The sequence below is a fragment of the Telopea speciosissima genome, chromosome 9 (genome assembly GCF_018873765.1).
Source record: "Telopea speciosissima isolate NSW1024214 ecotype Mountain lineage chromosome 9, Tspe_v1, whole genome shotgun sequence".
Taxonomy (NCBI): Eukaryota; Viridiplantae; Streptophyta; class Magnoliopsida; order Proteales; family Proteaceae; genus Telopea; species Telopea speciosissima.
Genome location: NC_057924.1, coordinates 60,904,906 through 60,926,045, shown reverse-complemented (window position 1 = coordinate 60,926,045; position 21,140 = coordinate 60,904,906). Strand labels below are relative to the sequence as shown.

Here is a 21,140-nt window from a genome sequence, read left to right as displayed (position 1 = left end):
GGAAAGGGTTAAAAAGTGAAAACCGCTAACTTCTCATGAGTGCTATGACACTCGAACTACACCGCAAACATTTTTCGGTATCGTATCTTTAATTCAAAATAGTTTACCTAAAAACCAGGTCCAGTGTTTTTTTTTTTGTGAGGGGTTGTAAGACCAGGTCCAGGGTACAGACGAATTGGACTGAAAACTAACGTCTCAAAACAAGGAATTCGGATCGAATTTGTTCTGGCCTTCGATAAATTGAAATCGGGATTGAATCAGTCCCAAAAACCCTAAAATCAGTCTTCAAATCTAAAAACTCACGGTCAGTTGTGATGTATTGAAATCAATTGATTCATCAATCTGATTCCCAATTTTTTAAACTGTGGTGGAAACACAACCAAATATTTCCAAAACCAAATTCGTAGGCTCATAATTTTACAAAATGCCACAAAAATGGGTTATCTTCATTTCTCCCTTTTTACCGTAGATTGTAATTTTGAAAATAGGGCAAGAGATAGATGCTTGGTCATGTAGCCCTTGCACCAGCACCGGGGCCAATGAGACCACGTATAGGGACAGCAACACAGATGGATTTTTTTTTTTTTTTTTTGATAAAAAGAACAAATATATTAAAGAAAGGGAAATTTACACATACCACCCCTGAGGTTTGACGAAAGGATATTTTCACCCTCCAGTTTTGGAAAATTCTGCGTACCCCCCTGAGGTTTGCTAACGGTAACAAATAAGCCCATTCCGTCAGTTCATGACTAACACTATTAAAAATTAGACTTGAACTGACGGAATTGCCCTTACAAGAAAAAAAAAGAAAAAACACCTGCAACTCATCTTCCCCAATCGATTTTGGGGAGGATGAGTTGCAGGTATCCTTGTAGGGAACACCATGGAACCGATCCTGATTCACTCTCTTTCCTTTCCATCTTCCATTTGCTTTAGGTTTTAACCCATTTGTATCTGTGTTTCTAGCTTTTGCTTTTAACTCTACGATTAGCTGTATTTCTGTTCAAAATCTAGGGTTTGTTAATTGTTACCGTCTTCAAAACTGCAGTTTAAGTTCAAAGAGTAATAACTAATGGGATTTTATGCTGCTTTGATTAGGTTAAAAAATTCCGGATTCGTGAGCTGGAGTTGTCATTCACGCAAGGTCGCTGGAACTACGAACGATGGGGGTAGATTTGATCCTGTATCGAGCGCAAATGCGAAATCTCCTGGAGTTGAGTTGTGGGCTGTCTTCGATGTCCCCAAGATCAGGTCGATTCAACCTGGAAAAATCTGACCCACACCTTCTCGGGTCTCTTCTGTGCTTCGATTAACTTCTATGTCCGCACAATTTCCTCCCCATCTCCTTCTTCTCCGCCCGGGTTTCCTCTTCTTCTATTTTTTCTGCTCCAAATTTCTTTGCACCACAGCCGACAATGGATTCCAGAGAGCTTGAAAAAAATGATGGCAGCCAATGGATTCTGATTCTGTGTTGGGTTTGGAAAAATGGGAATAAAAGAAAAGAAATAGGGATCCAATGGTTATTGGGAGGGAAAATGGAAAAGAAAATCAAAGACATGATGGGATCACAAATGATAAATTAGTTGAGGATGGGTGTGGTCATGGCTGGAATTCAGATTGGGGTTTTGTTTAGACAAGGATGTGGGTTAGATTAGAAGTGAAAAGTAATGGAGAGGAGAATTGGTGATGGTGGGATGAGGGTTTTTAGAATGAAAATGATAAAAAAAATAAAGAGAAAAGAATAGGGATGAAAGGAGAAATAGGGGTTAGTGGAGATGATGGCGGTTTTAGCAGAGATGGGTTTTGAGAGAGGGTCGGTGATGGGGTTTCGGAAATGGAAGATGTATTTGTTTTTGGGCTTGGAATCATCTACTGCTTATGCTTCTCCACATTGGAGCTTTCGACCATTCTTGAGTACCCTTAGATATGGTGCTTTGCCACGGGAGGTTGTTTTTACTGAGAACCTAACTCCCTGGTTGAAGTTGCTTCATTGTCGAAATAAAGCTGGGCTTGCTGTTCTAATGGACAGACCTTCTATCTATAGCCTGCAACTCATCTTCCCCAAAATCGATTGGGGAAAATGAGTTGCAGGTGCTTTTTCTTTTCTTTTTTCTTGTAAGGGCAATTCTGTCAGTTTAAGTCTAATTTTTAACAGTGTTAGTCATGAACTGACGGAATGGGCTTATTTGTTACAGTTTGCAAACCTCAGGGGGGTACGCAGAAATTTCCAAAACTGGAGGGTGAAAATATCTTTTAGTCAAACCTCAGGGGTGGTATGTGTAAATTTCCCTTAAAGAAAAGGTTTAGATACAAGAGTATCAATAGTATCAAGAGATCGTGAAACCAACAAATGCGCCTTATCCAATGGTGGGGCTGCTCGCAGTGCGCCGAGATGCACGCCTGGTGGATGCTTCACTGAGCACTCTCCAGACGGGGTGCTCACAGGAGAGAAGCCCGATCCGCCCATGTATCAGCTTAGTGGGTTTCTACACATTATGAGATCAGACAATATATTAACATATGTATTTTTTTTTTTATGAAAATGGTTCTCTAAGCAAGCAGCGGTAGGATATCCTAACACTCCCTATCTCTTTCTACCTCCTCCAGATACTCTCGCTCCTCTTCGCCTCGTACATACGAATTGTGGTGCCCCTTTCTTGTGTACCCTATCCTACCTCGTTCACTTATCCAATAAGTGAAATAAAGAAAACCTAAACAAAAAAGCTAATAGTTGAAATCTTTTGTAAAAACCCATGTTCTCTACATAAATTTTAGGACAAATTTTCCTCCATCCATAGAGGACGGTTCACCCATCATCCTAGGGTTCACAAACCCTTCCTAGGGTTTTAGTATGTTCCAACATACCCTCCCAATACCCATTCTTGCTCTCTCCCATCCCTCAATGAATAGGATCCCATTCACCGTGGGTGGAGAGAAACTCGATCCTAAATTCTATATAGATGTTTTGTTATTGCTATTAGGCCAAAGATAGCCTCTGAAAGATTCCAAAATCCAGACCCATCTGCAAGATTCTCACTTGGTGAGTCACAATTGTAGTTCTCTTGTCTACATTAGCCCCATACAAAATTTATATATTTAACTTTCCCCCAAGAATAACAGCTTTTACTTTAATTGAAACGGTTTATTGAACAAAAAATTATTCAATGAAGTAGGGGCGAAGAGGGAAAGAAACATATTTAATCATCACATGGGAAGAGTTGATGGGATGACGTTTGCTGCAATGAAAGAGGGCGATGTGGTGAAACATGAGAATCTGATTTAGGGTTTTTAGCAGCTAACACTTGCTAATGTGTAAATCTGTCAATGCTAAAGTTTTTACCTGTCCTTTAATTCATGTTTGTTTTCAAGAACCTCAAGCTTATGGGTATTTAATCTCCAGAATGGCATACATTAGAATCAATCACAACTGCAGGGAGAGGAGAGGGGGGGGGGGGGGTTTGCATTCCCTTAAAAATTTGTGTGTTATGTGATCTTCATCCGGAGGCTTAAGATCTGGGTAGGAATCTGTGACTACAACTGCACTAATAGGATCAGAACCCGGAGTTTATTTTTGAAGCCCTGTCTTACTTCCTGCAATATAATGTGCGAGAAATTCTACACTTGTGGAAAATGTTAGGTTGAACTATATAAACATCTTAAGGAAAAAGAATACAACTATCCAAATGTAGTCTCATGCAACCATGCAACCTGTATCCTTAAGAAGTAGCTTAATTTTCAGATGGTCATGTTAACTTCATAAATGTATAACCAACCCATTTAATGCAGTTGTATTTTGTGCATAATAATTTTCAAATGCCTTTGCTAGTATTAACTTTGCTTCAAATTCGGTAAGGGATTCAGGAAAAAAAAGGGGGCGCGGGGGGAAGGGGAATTCTCTGTAATTTGTAAAGAATGACAATATCAAAAAAGTTCTTCCTGAAATTATACAAGCAGTGTATGCATGTCTCTATTGCAAAATTCAAACTCCCAATTACTGGAATGATTGAATATTAGTAACCCACACTTTACAGATAAAGCCATTTAGATTTCTCAGTACACAAAATAGCAAATTAACCCACATACGGAACTGGATGACCCATCTGATTAAGTCCCTTAGCGTCCTGCAGGATTTCTGTTCCATGACAAATACGAGGGGTCTCCAAGTCGCCTGAAAAGAGAAAAGGCAGTGTCAGTTCCATTAAAGGTAATAGATTTGATGAGATAAATGGCTAAGGTAATTCTTTGTGTTAAACGATTGCTACCTTGGCTTAACGATGTATACGACAGTGAAGACCATGGCTAGAAAGAAGCACAACCCTCCAATTGTGAGATATGCAATGCCAAGAAAGTCATTCTTTCCTCCAAGCCAGCTAGTGGTGGAAAGTACAAGCTTCTTCTTTCCACTAAAACTGTATGTGTTGTAGTTGTTCTGCAGTGTCACTTGTATAGTGTCATTTGCCTGGAGATCCACCTCTATCTTCCCATATAACTTCCTAAAAGTTGGGAGAGCTGCAGTTCTCATCCAGACAATAAGGTCCTCCTGCTCACTCAACTGTTGCACGTAAATATATCAAACGAGGTCAGGTTCTTGCTGGCAACCAACATAATTATCCACTGTTCAATTGTCAAAGGCAATGAATCTATTCGGATAAAAAATTAGTAGTGGAACTGAATGACTTACTGATTTATTGGAGTCAAGGGATTTACCGCCTCTTACGGTTCCATTCTGGAAATTTTTGGGGTAAACATCTTTACCAAACTTGTGTTCCCTATCGCTCTTCCAGGAAATGCCCGTTTTTTTTACCAGTAGTTGCTGGTTTTTGAGAAAGAAGTCGTAAGTGTCATTGAACAAACTCCAAGCAATAAGACCACAGGGCACAATGGGAGAACCATTTTCACTGGCTTCAGGGTCACAGCCGCTTGTTTCATTTGCATTCTTATGGTTCATTAGCTGTGCGTCATTTCGGCTCTTGACGTACCTGACTCACAAAGCATGACCATGGGAGCTATTGTCATACATATGAGATACAATGATTTTCCCCCAACATATTCCTACAATAATTTAGCCATGATTCATCATTCATGGAAGTTGTTTCATGATGGCATAACAGGACTTAAAATCCAACTTCCATTAGGGTACTTTATTGTACTGCATAAAATTGTCGAAATTCCCGCTTTAACATTGTTTGGGTTAACCCTTCAGGCCCCTTGTAGCTATTGTGAGTTAAATGGTAATATCCGACAAACACACACAAAAATAAAATCATAGTGTCTTCTTTCAGAGTATAAATTCAAGGATTTTCCAAATTATTCATGGTTTGCAATTGAGTCACCATTCCAATCATCTGGCCATGCCTTCTGCTGAATTCTAATTCAAAACTCCTCTCACTACTGCAGCCCATGTCCTTTTGCCTTTCCCTTGTCCTACAGCTTTCATCTTGGACCAAATCGATCTTTCTTACTGGTTTTTATTCAAAGCCAAACAAGTTTTGTCAGCACTAAACTATATCCCAGGGCTTTCATATGTTTAATGAAAATTGAAGTCTTCTCATTACTTCAACACACATCCTTCCTGACCTCCCCATGACCTTTTGGAGCTTTAAACTTGCACCAAATTGTTTATTGTCATTTGTCACTAATATAGGTCAGCTTTGATCACTAAAGAGCTTTGAAACAAATAATGCGCTGTCATCTTTGTTAAGATAGGTACTGCAGGGGTATTATTGTCCTGCGGTACTTTAGTTTGTTTATAGCTGACCATGATAGGGGGAGTGTCCCTATCGTGGTGTATGTTTAGTATTTCATTATTAGTTTACTTCCTTGTAATTAGACATACACTCTTAGTAGGATTCCTACTAATAGAATAGCTGATCTCCCATTGTTGTCTCTCTCTTTCACTCTTCTACGCAGGTACTGGTTTCAGATCCTGTTTCGCTACATGGTATCAGAGCTGTAACCACTATCTGCTATCTCCTTGATATCTGTTTTGAAAGTCGTGCTAGGGTTCTCTGGTTTGTGGTGTGCAGCCACCCTTAGCTGCAACTGTCTACAATGAAGATCTAGTTTGTGTCAATAAAAACTGATATCTTTCTTCTGTTTTGCTATTTACTAGAGAACACTATTTGATTTGGATTTCCATGGAGTTGATCGTCTACATAAATTGATTGGCATAAATACAAGGACTGGCGGCACCCTGTTTCTAGCTTTTATGTTGGACAGATTTAAGATCTGATTTTATTCTACATAAATCCATCAGATCCTCATGAATGTTTAGGGTTTTTGTTAACCCTCAGATACTACACTTGATCTGTATTTGGGATTCATCGGTGCATCCAAGATCATCTAATTAGGCTTCTCTTCATGCCATACGGTACTCTGTTTTTTGGTAATTATTTTTACATCGATACTTGAAATTAACTTGGATCTGAACATCAGATCCCGAGGAGATTTAAGGGCACCGTTGCCCTGTTGTGAGGGGCCACTCAACCTGTATTTGCGGTTCCTCTGACATCTATTGCTATTAAAAATCTCCTTTTTGTGGAAGTTGCACTTTGTTGGATACTGGCTCTCAGCCTCTCACCCTGCAAAGCCACTATTTTTCTGATGAGATTATTGAAGGCAGGGTTTAAAGTATCGGTACGTATCGTATCGTCCAATACATATCGGTAACGGTCGGTACTGACACGATACATACCGATACATCTCTATTTTTTTAAATGGTTTTGTCTCAGATTATATCGAAATATATTGACCGATACTGTCACGCCCCGATTCCTGTTCCACTGGAATCCGTGACCAGAGCATACAACTACGTTCCACACTCCCATCGGGATCACTGATGCAGTATTTAAGCTAACTCATTAATACCACACGTGATAAATCAAAGGACAAAATGAAATACATATAATCATATTCAGAGTAGAGGAAACTATGTGATAACATAGATACATTAACTGTGACAGTTTATCACGATGAATCTATCCTTGATGACTTCTCCCATCATACGGTAGATAACCTTGTGAGATGGCTTGAGTATCATCACCCATAAGTCTCTAGCGTATTCCGCCGCCAATTCTACACAAGTTCAAATCAGACCGGTCAGACCGGACTTTAAACTAGGTTTTGGGCACGGGTTTAACAGATATAGGCCGATACGATACGATACAACCGATACCATCGATACGTCCGGTAAAGGGTTCCATGGGTGGTTTAATACGTATCGACTGATACGGCTCGATACATCTTGATACATACCGATACATATTGATACCATCGATACATTCCATAAAATAGTCCTTTTTACTCACAGACTCGATACAGCTCCTATTCTAACAAAAAAATGAAGGAAAACTCTCAACCAAAAGTTTAAAATCTTGCATTTAATCTTGGTTTTTCACACTTTTGGACTAAAAAACGAATCACGGAGTGCTACAACATCTTCCTTTGACTTATCCAATACTCTTCATGGCTATAGATGATTACAACACGTAAGAAACCTCATCTTTTATAACAATTTCAAGTTTGGTTATACATTATTCTCTATTTTAGTGTTTATGCATGATACTTATTATTATTATTTATTTTATTTTATTTTATTTTATTTGGTTCCAAAAGGGTGTGTTCCATGTGTATCTTGACCATTACTATGCATATTTGTAGTGTTCGATACGTATCTCCGATACGATACAATCATAGAAGAAGAACTCGTCTCGAGTACAGGTTTCGACCAGCCAAAATAGCGAGTTCGGTCGAGATCTCGCTCGACGAGTTGGGGTATTTTTTTTTTTCAACTCGATGGTTGGTTTCGGTGGGTTTTAGACCTAGTTTGGTCATGAAAGTTGGTATATAGCCTATTTTGGGCCATTTAAACACAATGGCACTATCAGATTTTGAAAAATCAAAGTCCAAATAGGAGTTCCAATTAGTGGGAAACCAGGACAGCTTAAATCAAAGTCCAATCAGATTTTGAAAGCTTTCCAACAAGTCCAAAATTGCTTAAATCTGATTTATATTGAAGGAGTTATGTACCAATCAAACTTAATTTGATGTGGGCGAATGCTGTCAAAATCGCTCTGAATGAAAATATTTACTTGGACATCAAAACAAATGAATATTTTACCGCACTTTTGGTTTTTAGCAATATTATACCATATTAAGATTTATGGAATTTTTAGATTTGAGAAAAAAACCCAACGTTAAAAAGTTGAAAATTGCACCTACCGTCGAAAATCCAATTTTTGTTCTTAAACTGGGGGGTTGACTTTTTATCCTTTTGGAATTTGATTTTTAAACTATTTTTATTGGATTCAAATGGGGGCATTTGCTTATTTATGAATAATATCTTAAGTAAATTCATTTACTTAAATGATAAATAAGTATCTGTCCTAGTTTCTGGCATAAATAAGTGTCTATATACCAAGGTTTGTATAAATAGGTGTATGTATACCAAGATTTCCCACCGAGCTGACCAAAACCACGAGATCTCGCCAGATTCTGAAACTAATATGCTTGATTTATGGTCGAGATCAGAGTCTGGTAGAGTTTTTGAGTCGACCCGAGATCTCGCCGAGATGGGGTAATATTGGGTATCGCCTGAGATCTCGTCTTGAGCACTCAAAATAGCGAGATATTTGTCGAGATCTCGCGAATTGTTGTTCTATAGAAACGATATCACCCGACCGATATGATACCCGATACCGATACTTTAAAACCTTAATTGGAGGTTTTTTTTATTTGAACAGATTTATCCGACTGATATGGGATCTTAGTTGTTATGGCTGCTCTTGATTATGGGTTTTATTTGCTACTGATCCTCCGTGATGTTAGTTAGTGCTGTCAAATAATGATGGGTTATCCTTTGCTGTTCCTCCTCTGCATTGCTTGTCCACGTGTCATGCTACACGTGAGAGAGAGATTGGAGTTATCATCTAGTACCTGAAGATTATTATTTTCATCGGGTCTAGTCATCAATTGATATTGTTATTTGCTTGTTCATGTCATCTTCTTGTGTCCTCAGCAACAATTTTATCTTATGAAGACTGCTACTTGTGGTTCCCAACAACCTTATGCCGTTACTTATAGTTTCCAGCAATCTTATGCCGCTACTTGTGGTTCCCAGCAACCTTATGCTGATATTTGTGATTCGCAGTAATCAACACTTATACTGTAATTTTATCAGTGGTTCAGAGCAACCTATGTTGCAGTTTTACTAGTGGTTCGCAGCTACCTATGTTGCATTTTTTTATGTCTTCATTGTGAAGATTACTACTTTCCTTCCTTGAGAAGGGCTTATGATGTTGTTGTTACTGCTATGATATTTTGGATTGCGGTTGGTATTCTCTACCACTTATTATGTTCATTGCTGTCTGAATTTATTTGACATGAAGAGTTTTCTCTACTACTGTTGCTGATGATTGGTGTTCTAGAGTTGGTATTGCTACCAAAATGAAGCTCTCTCTGTGTTCACTGGCATCTACGACTGCAATAGATGTTCAAGACCGGTTCTATTGTTAATATCTATTCTTGTTGTTCACTGGTGTCTACGCCTGCTACCTATGTTGCATTTTTATATGTCTTAATTGTGACGATTACTATTTGCCTTCCTTGAGAAGGGCTTATGAAGATGTTGATGCTGCTATGATATTTTGAATTACGGTTGGTATTCTCTGCCGCTTATTTTGTTCATTGCTGTCTGAATTTATCCGACATTAAGTGTTTTCTTTACTATTGTTGTTGATGATTGGTGTTCTTGAGTTGATATTTCTACCAAAATGAAGCTCTCTCTGTGTTCACTGGCATCAATGATTGCAATATATGTTCAAGACCGGCTCTGCTGTTAATATCTACTCGTGTTCCAAGCTGGAGCCTCTGATATATATATATATATATACACTCCAGCTTGAGGGGGAGTTTTGAGATATGTACTGCAGGCACAGTACGAGGTCTCGCCAAGATCTCGGTACTTCAAGCTACCGAGTCGAAACAAGCCACGAAAAAAAAAAAAAAAAAAGAACACAGCCTTGACCAAAATTTTGGTATCTCGCTGAAATTTCGGTCCAAGATTTTGTATCAGGTTGAAATGTTACAATCCACCTTATATAAATACCAAAACTCGACTTGTCTCAGTCGGAATTTTGACAAACTCTTGATGGACTCAACTGGTTTCGTCAGTTTTTGAAGAAACAACCCCCTCCCCCCCACACACACAAAAAAAATATATATTCCTAGCTTGGAACAAGAGGATTTATTGCTCAATAACAACAGCTGGAGGAGATTTGCTTATTTAAGTTGTTTTACCCAAACAAGCTTAGAACAAGATGATTTATGAAATGGTTTATAATTTAATGTCTTGTCATTCCAAATGCTTATTTAAGTTGCTTATGAGGGCGGGCCTTGGTGGAATGGTAAAGGTTGCTCCATTGTGACCAAGTGGTCACGGGTTCGAGTCTGAAAACAGCCTCTCTGTGAAAGCAGGGGTAAGGCTGCGTACATTATGACCCTCCCCAGACCCCACAATGGTGGGAGTGTCGTGCACTGGGTACGCCCTACTTGAATTATATGTGTTCTAATACTAAAAATTGTGTGGAATATGCCATATCAGTAATTCAGTATATATATATATATATATATATATATATATATGCACTAGTACACTAGCAACCTAGGGCCCTAAGTCAAACTACTATTTTGGGTGTGATTTTTAAAAAATAACGGGTTCCACTATGTTTATACGGCATAAAATAGGTTGTCCTGCAAGTTTCATGACCTAATTAGATAATATGGCCCCCGAAACCAAGGCCCGAAATCTTGTTATCACGCCGAGACAACTCGGTTTTTGGGCTGACCAGAACCATGCCTGAGACTGAGACCTCGAACTATGACCGCATGGGTATTATTGTCCTACGGTACTTTAGTTTGTTAGTGTCCCTATCATGGTTCGTAATCTTGGATCGAATTGGTATCGGCTGGATCCGATCCCGAAATATGGCGGATCCTACTCGGTTTAAGTGGGTCACTCCATGGATTAGGAAATCCGATTGAATCTCTCATCCAATACACGTGACTGGCTCAAAAGGGTTTTAAAACACAGATTTTCCATGTTCTTCGTCCGTGTACTCTTGCCATGATCGATTTGGAGATTTGGGAGGATAATATCTGCAAGAAAATGGGGATTTCTTACCGTTTTTGAGTGGGGAATCCATCTAAGGCAAGATCTTTGGGAGAGATTGGCCGATTTTAGAGATCAAGAGGCATCCTCAACTACCTCCTCTTCCCAACCGAGTTCAAGGTTTGTTCCATCTTTGTTTTTTATTTTATTTCCCCCATTTTGGAAGGATAATGTCCGCGAGAAAACAGGGGTTGCTTACCATTTTTGAGTGGGGAATCGATCAAAAGCAAGATCTTTGGGAGAAATTGGCTGATTTTAGAGATCAAGAGGCATCTTCAACTAACTCCTCTTCCCAACTGAGTTCAAGGTTTTTTCCATCTTTGTGTTTTTTTTTCATTTATATACATGAATCAGGTTACAATAGGTGTAGATTTTTTCCATCTAAGGCAAGATATTTGGATTTTTTGGAATTTTTTCTATTTTTTTATTTTTCAAATTTTTTTAATATTATTTTGACTGATACTGAATGATACAGGAACCGGTCCAGCTTTAATGGGGATTTTTTGTCACTTTAGACCGATGTTGACCGATCCGGATCGGTATTGGCCTTAACCAATCCTGGGACTAAGAACACTGGTCCCTATCGTAGTGTATGTTTAGTCTTTCATTATTAGTTTAAATCCTTGTAATTAGACATACACTCTTAGTAGGTGTCCTACTAAGAGTAAGCTGATGTTATAAATAAAGTAAGAGGACCACGATAGACACACAGTGAATCTATTGTGGTTCAGATTTCTCTCCTTCTCCCATCGTTCTCTCTCTCTCTCTCTCTCTCTCTCTCTCTTCTACGCAGGTATTGGTTTCAGTTTCGCTACAATCTTCAAACATACATCAGTTCCAACCCAGGCATTGATGACCGGGAAATCGTCTGGCAAATTCCCTAGCCAAGTTAGGTCAGAATGAGGCTCCTTGTCACCTATCCTGCCACAAAAGTTCCCAGAGATCGAGGGATGGATTCATTCTAAATTTATTCTTCCAAAATTTCCTTCGTATCCATTTGAACTTATTCATCTTGGCTTTTTTTTTTTTAATGACCATTGGCCATGTTTGTTATGCGAGTTTGTTTCTTTCCTTCCCAGGAATCTGTTTCATTAGGGTTATTACAAGATTTTGAGGAACAAAACTGTGAACTGAATAATAGCTACACCTAGTTCCTGGTTTCATTCATTTCTTATTTTTCACCTTCTTGTCTTGCCAATGAATCACTTACCCATTTCAAAATTCTTTTCTTGGTTATGCATGTTCTATTCTAGTATTATGGTCAGTGTAATATTATTTTAGAACCAAAAAGTCCAGTTGACTTAATTAAAATCACCATTAAGTGAATGCTGTCATATTCTTCTTGTGCTAATTTTCACATACAATACACCTTAGGACACTATTTGAAAACAAAAGATACCTTCGATGATTCTGGTAGAAGTTATCAAGTTGATAGTATACATAAATAGGCTGCTTCATATTCTTTGGCACCTGCAACAAATTATTTCTGTATGTTACTTGGTTTGGTTTTGGAAGAACTTTCTCATAGATATACAAATTCTCCCCACAGAATAATCAGAAGTTGATTTTAAATTTATGTGCTTGATCTCTCAAGCTAACAAAAGCATATTTCTGAGAAGAAGACATTACTGTTAGTGTTCTAGTGCAGGTTTTATTTATATCGCTCTTTATAAACTTGAGCTGTTCATCCTGGTTGACTCTGGAGGTTGGCGGTAAGCAATCTGTTTCATACTGATCGATAATTTCAACAACCTAACAGAAGGAAATAATCCAAATAAATTAATGAATAATAAATAAATAAATAAAAGAAGGATATAATAGATTCAGGATCATTCTTAACACATACATCCTGGGAAGCAAGGAGAGCAGCAACTCCAATGGGGATGAAGATTATGCTGACAATTGTGAATGCTGAGATCACCTGTGAGAAACATGGGGATTGTTAGATAAGTTCACTTATGCTGAATGAAATAACTAATATAATAATAAGTTTTTGCTTATGCTGAATGAAATAGCAAATATAATAAGAAGAGTTTAAAAGGAATATGTTACAGAACTGTTGGAGCTTGCTTACCCATTTTGGAGTGAGTATCGGCTTGCAAGCTGGAAGCTCTTGTTGAGTAAATTTTGAATCTGAAAAGCAAATAAAATTATATGAGTTCCTTATTTATTCATTAAATTTTTTTTGGGTGAATGTTATTACTTTTTGTTTTTTTTTTTTTGAGTGTGAATACTGAATAGAATTATATCAGGTCATGCTGAATTAATGAACCAATTTAGAAAAAATTCCAACCATAACTATTAACAAAAATTGGAAGAAAAACCTGTCTCTGTAAGGCTCTATTGGGATCAGTGTAAATCCAAACAGCCAATTGGGTCAGGTTGGGGTCAATTGAGCATCATACAAAAAAAGTTATGATCTGCAATTAATCTAATTAAGAGGTAGGCAACAACTAAGTAGGTATGATTTTAATTTAAAGAAACGTGGAATTAATTATGGTTGAGGAAATTTAATTTTTGCAGTTCATTCTAAAATCTACCTTAAATTGTTAATAAAATCAGTCAATATAGAACCAGTATCATTGAGAGACTAGGAGCCAGACATACTAGAATCATGACAACTGATTAAATTTTCATTGGATATTATCAAAGCAAAATGTTAGTGGGCAAGCATTGGTGCGATGGTTAAGTTGCGCTATTGCAACGTGTTGGTTGCGGGTTCAAAACTTGGAAAAAGACACTCCTGCGAAGCAGGGCGTAAGACTGCGTACATTTGCCTCGTGCAGTGGGATGCTCTTTTTTTACTATCAAAGCAAAATGGTACAGCTCAAAAACAAAATAATGGGAAAGGTTTCTGCCACACATTTACTTGGATACCTTTCTATACATCCTGTCTCCCAGCTATACAGACTGATGATTTGGCATCTGACCATCAAAAAAGATAGAATGTAGCCACTTGTCAAATTTGGTGGCTTATATCAACCATATCACCCTGTCTTGAGAGTGAAAAGCAAGCGCAAGTAATAGAAAAGATAGTCCCTCGCGCATTCACGCAAACTACTAGTAAATGGTGAGATCCTGTTATGTGTTACATGCGCCACAGCTGGACCGGGAAGTATCATGTAGTTATTTGCAGTTATTGTGTACGTGTAGGAGTCTTGATACTTGGGAGTAGTTATTATAATTGTGGGTTTAGTTTGAGTAGCAGTTGTTAAGTTCTATTAGGAGTTATTGGAGGAGTTATTGTAATCATGAGAGTGAAGGTAAACTATATGTAATGGCTATTTAATGGATAAGGAATAGAAGAACAGCTTGAAAGTTGTTACAATTCTCGTATGAGAAGGTGGCCGGCTTCCTCTATTAAGCCCCTAATTTCCCTATTTTTTTCTCTTTTCTCCCCTTCCTATTTTATCTCCTCTCTTATCTCCTCCTCCCTTGCACACATCAGATCCTTAGTAAAAGGACCAAAGCGGTCGTTAGGGTTTCCAGCAGTCCCTGTTTAACAGTAGGGATCAATGAAATTTCATGGGGTTATAACTTAAGTTTTAGTTTTGAAGGTTTTTCATGGGTTTTGCGTTTGATGATCCATGGATTAAGCATCTGAAGTTGCAGGTAGTATGGTTTAAGGTTTCATAATTCAAATTTCAAGTTTCACGGTTTCAGTTGCAGGTGGTATACATCGCGTTTTCTCCGACCCCCCACTCTCCATCTGCGTTTCCCAACCAATTTCTGATCCAGCTTCACAGATGTTCTAGATCACAAGAAAATTTCATTCCTTTACTTTCCTCTCTTTTCTTTTGGCCCCGGAGAGAACCGCCGGGGGAGGGGGGGTTGTTGGGAATAGCTCAATAGTCAATACAGAGAAACCCATCTATGGAAACGGCGGGCACTAGGAAGCTAATTAGAGCAATAAGTACACAGAAGACCTGTTTATAAGTTCAACATAACCTCAACGGAAATCAAGACAGAAATAGTATCCTTAGCCAACTAATCCGTTCAATCTGTTTGAATACGTTGGGACTTAAGATGAAAGACGGCAAAGACAAAGACAGCTGATTGGAATTAAAGCAAACAGACTAACAGCAACAAAGGGGAAAGAAAGTCTCAGCTTACTAAGAAGGAAGTTAACAGAGGAAGAAAAAAAAAATACTCAGTATAAGCTCATCTCACACAATATATGTACAGAGATTCTCATGTATAGGTAGCCCAGGGCTTCATCTGAGCATTCATGAATCGGAAGCCAAAAAGTAAAAAAGGCAAAAATAAATCAAAAGTATGAAATTTTCAGGAGATAACTCACACTTGGGTCGCTTTGAGTTCCTTCTGAGTGCTGAAGCGTCAGCCGATCCAGCTCCTCCGGATCCGGATGTAACGTTCCCACTCATCGAAAGGATATATATAAAAATTTAAAGAGCCAAGCACCAGAAGTAACAGATATACTTTTCAGAGACCTTCAGATCAGAAGAAGAACTAATAATACAGGTAATCAACTGGAGATGGGTTCAGTTCAAAATTTGAGAGAGAAAAAACAAGAAAGAGAAGGGATTGCTTCGTTCTCTTGTGTCTTTTCGGTCTGGTTTTGACTTTCAGAGATTGATTGAAGAGAAGAACTGTGAGAGAAGAAGAAGGAGAAAGAAGAGAAGGAAAAAGTAATTTCCACTCTTTCTTGGGAGTTGGGTTGGCCGGCCACTCTCTAGGAAGAGAAAAAGAGAAAGTAAGACCAATGAGAGGTCAACATAGAAAAACACGGTTAGTTGAAGATGGAGTAGTTGAATGATCACAACCGTTTATTAAGTATTAAGTGGGATCCATCCAAAGCTTCCTCACTAGACTCGTTCTCATAAAAACAACTCTGTAGTTTGACAAGTCAACAAAATTCAGACAAAGTCATAATGGTAGGCTATACTACGTACTTTGTACTACTAAATTCCAACGCTTGCTTCTTCCCTGAAATTTAGAGTAATCTTTAGGGAATTAAATTTGGTGGGTCTGGGTTCACCTGAACCCGTCTGTCGGAATATTTGGCATCTTATTAGATTCTAATCTGACGTTCACAAAATCCCCATATTTATTTCGATTTGTTTCTTTCTCTATCTGTATTTTCTTTCTTGGTATGTTCCAGTGCTACCTCGTGTGCCTCACGCATGCATGATAGCAATAGTTTCCTTATCGTTGATGGAACTATCATGGTGGGCCAGCCTGATAACGTGGATATGATTAGGTTAAATTTCATAGTCTGTGGGCCCATTAGCATGTTATATTCGCACACGTAATAGCTAGATTTTGTTCTTTAATATTACGCCAATGCATAGGTAGACTGGTACGGAAACGTATAAGACTGCCACGTTTTCCACAATGATTGGACAGGGGTATTAACTGGTCGGACCCTATCAGTTTCGGTTGGACTTAATCAATTGGGTCAGACATGGACCTACTTATATTTTGTCTGATCGTTATCGGTTTATAATCAGGTTCATATGCACTTCAGTTCGTATTTGGGACAATCGGGTTATGCTGTTTTGGTTCATAATTACACTAATTAGTCGTCTAATAGACATTATTTTGGTTTGAAGCTAATGGCCCATATCCCATAATCATCTCAATTGGTTTTATTTCTGATGGTTTACGGTCGATTACTGGTTCCAATCGATTTTGGTCGGGCTCCGTTGATCTTACATTGAGGACCCTTTATCGACCGAGCAATGCATTACTTAAGATCAGATCTCAACCACTTTTTTTTTTTTTTTCTTTGGTAGAAGATCTCTACCACTTATTACACAGTCTTACCTATTTTGGGCTTTAAGCAATTGGATATGATCATTGGGTCTACCATTCCAGGGCAACTTTTGACACTCCTGGATGGGAATATCTTTTTTTTGTTTTTGGTAAGAGATGTAAGTTCTTATCCAAAAAAAAAGTAAGAGATGTAGTTAGAATATCAAAAGTGAGATATCTAATCATGATTTGCCAGGAAAAATATATCCATCTAGTGTCATAATGTTCTTGCTACAAGGCTGGTAGGCTAGTTGCCAAGAAAATGGGATCTTAAGGGGTAGTTTTGAAAATACCAAAACCTAGAAGGGCATTTATGAACCCAAAGGGAAAGTGAATTATTCCATATCCTTGGCTGCTAGCCTTGTAACAGGAACATTCCTGCTATGGGCGCAGCAACAAAAATTTTTTCGTGTCATAAATGTTCTTCCTCCTTTGTACGAAGTTGATTATACATCTCAATGTCCCCTGATACCCTCTACAGATCATCTGAACCACTCGGATCTCAATCGTCAATGAAGGAAAATCATCCCCATGCTTTAAGTACCTCTAATGTCCTTTTGCTTTTGACCATTTTTTTCTCCTAAAATAAAAAGGGGATAGTTTCAATGCACTAAATTCATGATTTTATCTGTGAATGAAAGAAATACTTGATATATAAGGAATCCATTTTCCATGTAAGTAGAATATCCTTTTTCTTTTTTGGTAAGAGATGTAAGTAGAATATCAAAATTGAAATATCTAATTATGATTTGCCAGGAAAAATATATCATCTAGGGTCATAATTGCTCTTCCTCCTTTGTATGAAGTCGATTGTACACCTCATTGTTCCCTAATACCCTCTACAAACCATACGAACCACTAGGATCTTGATCGTGGGTGAAGGAAAATTACCTCCACGAATGCATACTCTAATATTGCATGAGGTAAGATTTCTAGACTAAAAACTTTAATTTTGATCCCTAATTTTAACAATATTTTTAAAATAAGTTATTCAAGCATTTTTTTATGAAGTGTAATCACACAAACCACACACCAATCCCAAAAGGTTAATTGACTTTTAGGACCGTGGAATGGCGGATATACACAACACACATCACACTCACACACCCGATGTGAGACTAAACCCACATACCCAGCGCACATAGCGTAACACTTTTTTTTTAATGAAAGAGTAATCGCACAAACCACACATCAATTCCAAAAGTTTAATTGACTTTTAGAACTGTAGAATGACGGATATACACAACACACACCACACCACACTCACACACCCGATGTGGGACTAAACCCACACACCCAAAATTATTCAAGCTTGAATCCTATACTCTTTTCTTTCTTTTAGAAATCGATTGCTCTGCTATCTCATCCTGTTAATACCAAATATGTACTTCTTGATAAATTGGATGAAACCCTAAATTTTGTAGACCCCATGTCCCCCAAAATTTTGGCATTTAACTTCTTGCCTATAACTTATATGAACACATGGATCTGAGTAATTCAAGCTCAGAAATTTGACCCTTGGATTCAAAAAGAGGAGATAAGCATTAAGCATTAAGTTGGTATTTTGGTCATTTCAACTGAATGGTGACACACTCCTATCAAGGGGGCTCAACCGCTCAACCATTTAATCTGTGTGACCAGTTTTAAGACCGTTAGCCACCACGAACGGCTACTTATAACGGGTAAATATCTCGTTATCATCATCAATAGTAAGGGGAGTTCATAAATGTAGGTAGCAAAACTGTTTTCTTTGGCATGTAAGCCATTTATTAACACACACCTACACTAACTCACATTCGCCAAGCCTTCGTTTCATGTGAATGCATTTTTAGCTTTCACTTCAAATAAAAGCCGCATTGTCTTCTTGCCTGGCTGCATATATCAAATGATTTAATACATCCAAATCAATAGGTTCTACTCAAAAAGGAACCTGATGCCCATGTCGACACCCCGAATTATTAAGAAATTACTTTTGGAGCATCTTACTCCTCTTGGAGCTAAGGGTATTTATGTAGTAGGTTTTGTAGGTAACTCATTAGATTATGGAGAAGGGTTCTCTGGGCTCTACCCAAAAAACAAAAAAAAAGATCTCTGGGCGATTGGCATAGAGAAGAACCAATGAGGTGCAACAAAATAGCATCCTATAATAAAGGGCAACAAGATCATTTTATGTGGAGAGAAAGAGAGAGAAGGTGCTAGCGTACCCTATCCCCAATGGCTAGAGAACATTTTCCCTTGGAACCCCACATATTCATGTGCAATAGTTTGATTGCAACTAGTGCGAAAGGCATTGCATGGAAATATACTAGCTTAGGACCAAGATACTCTGCAGTACTAGCGGGGCGACAATGCACATCCGACGGCACAGCAGAGGCCAAGTGGCACACATGGCACACATGGCCTCTGCTGTGCCGTTGGCACACATGGCCTCTACTGTACCGTTGGATGTGCACTGCCGCCCCACCGGTACTACAAAGGATTTTAATACACTAACTTATAGGTTGTAGGCTAGCGTGTGCTGCTTCTTTTTTTTTTTGCATACTTGGGCATCTTGCATGGTATGGCTTTTTAGTCGATAGCTTTCTCCTTTAAATAATGTATTTAAGTATAAGATAGACGATATCAAATAAAATAAAAATACATCAGGAATGTACTTGAAAGGGACAAGATGGCATCTTTTGGTACATATGTCAAGTTCCATTAGTTGACCACATCGAACTTGTAAGATAGGATGAGAACAATCAAGATTGGTAAACGTCATAATCTTTAAGAGAAAAAGAACACGCATTGATCAAATGGTTCATGCACCTACACATAGGGCCATGTGAATTTACCATTCAACCCCCATTGAAATTAAAAATCTCTTTGATCCCATGCTGGTGTAGGTGCTTACATGACTAGACAATGATCTCTTACCATGATCTATGGCTTAGATTAAAAATTTCTTTTAAATATGTCAAAGATGTACAACGCTTGCTCTTTATTTCAAATTACTTTATTTTCCATGGTACCATCCACATTCATCCATAATGATGGTGAGTGGTCTTGACTCTTGAGTCAATTAAGGTTTTGTTTTGTATAAATAATTTTATAATAAGGAATGAGATAATGTGCAAAGAAAGGAACATGTACTATGAATAATGCCCTATTAACAATTTAATTTTATTATTAGGAAATGGACTACTCTTATATTCCACTATAATTTAGGTCATAAAAGAATTATTCTTAATTGGTATTAAAAAAGACATGTGTCTAACGCTGAGTATAGACACATATATAATCATGATCAAAGTCAATTATGCTGATTTTTAAAACCATGACTAGAAAAACCCTTTAGGCTCTATCAAAAAATAAATATTGAAACCCCAAATCAATATATTGGAGTTTGCTTAAATGACAATACAGTTTAACCGCCATTAGAGATGATATCCACCATTGTCAGACTTGTTTTGAGTCTTATTATTTTCTTCACATAAATAGGTCTGAGAATGTGGTTATCCATTCTATTTCTATTATTAGGCATTAAAGGTACCTTCATCAGGGCCTTTGGAAGTCTTCCTTTTATGAGGATCTTCTAAAACTTATTGTTCAGTATTTTGCTCGATGAGACTCGTTAAAATTTCCACGTTACAAGGGTGTATGTAAAAGAAAAAAAAAATTAAACTAAATAAAAAAATCATTAAGATTAGGCTGTGTCGCACACATTGATACCTCATTGAGGCTCAGACACTCATTAAGCGATGCCCTCCAAGAACAGAAGTCTAATCCTGCAAGCATCCATGTTCATTATTCTCTATCCCTTCCCCTCCATAACTAGCTTGAACTCTTCTGAAAGGAGAATATTCAATGCCACCCATCTCATGGGAGACCCACCTTGATTAATGTTGGATTAATTGAATAATAGTATTGTTGGGCCTATCCATAGATCCAATGCATCACACAAACCATTTTGATCATCATTCTAAACACCGGAATCGGATCTAGATTAACTGTCTCGACCGATTTCGATTCAAATCGTATTAGACTCTACTTTGAGTTACTCATAGACACTAGTGATAAACTTATAGAGTCAAGTGGGCCACATCACTCCGAATTCTTTCCAGCGTGATTCTGAATCTCCGACCAGATTGGCCGATATCAGTTGGATCGGATCGGTATCGGTTGGATCGGATCAGTATTAGTATCGATCGTGGCCGAT

General features: G+C 38.0%; 1 protein-coding gene across 1 annotated transcript; it reads right to left on the bottom strand.

Moving 5' to 3' along the window:
- Positions 1 to 3,902: 3,902 nt before the first annotated feature.
- Positions 3,903 to 15,667, bottom strand: LOC122639272 (ALA-interacting subunit 1-like). The gene is made up of 8 exons (XM_043832088.1): positions 15,468 to 15,667; positions 13,242 to 13,300; positions 13,014 to 13,088; positions 12,797 to 12,919; positions 12,567 to 12,637; positions 4,682 to 4,979; positions 4,263 to 4,552; positions 3,903 to 4,168 (listed from the first exon to the last, which is right to left on the bottom strand). The coding sequence occupies exons 1-8, from the start codon at positions 15,550 to 15,552 to the stop codon at positions 4,114 to 4,116; spliced, it is 1,056 nt and encodes a 351-aa protein (XP_043688023.1). The 5' UTR covers positions 15,553 to 15,667; the 3' UTR covers positions 3,903 to 4,113.
- Positions 15,668 to 21,140: the final 5,473 nt, after the last annotated feature.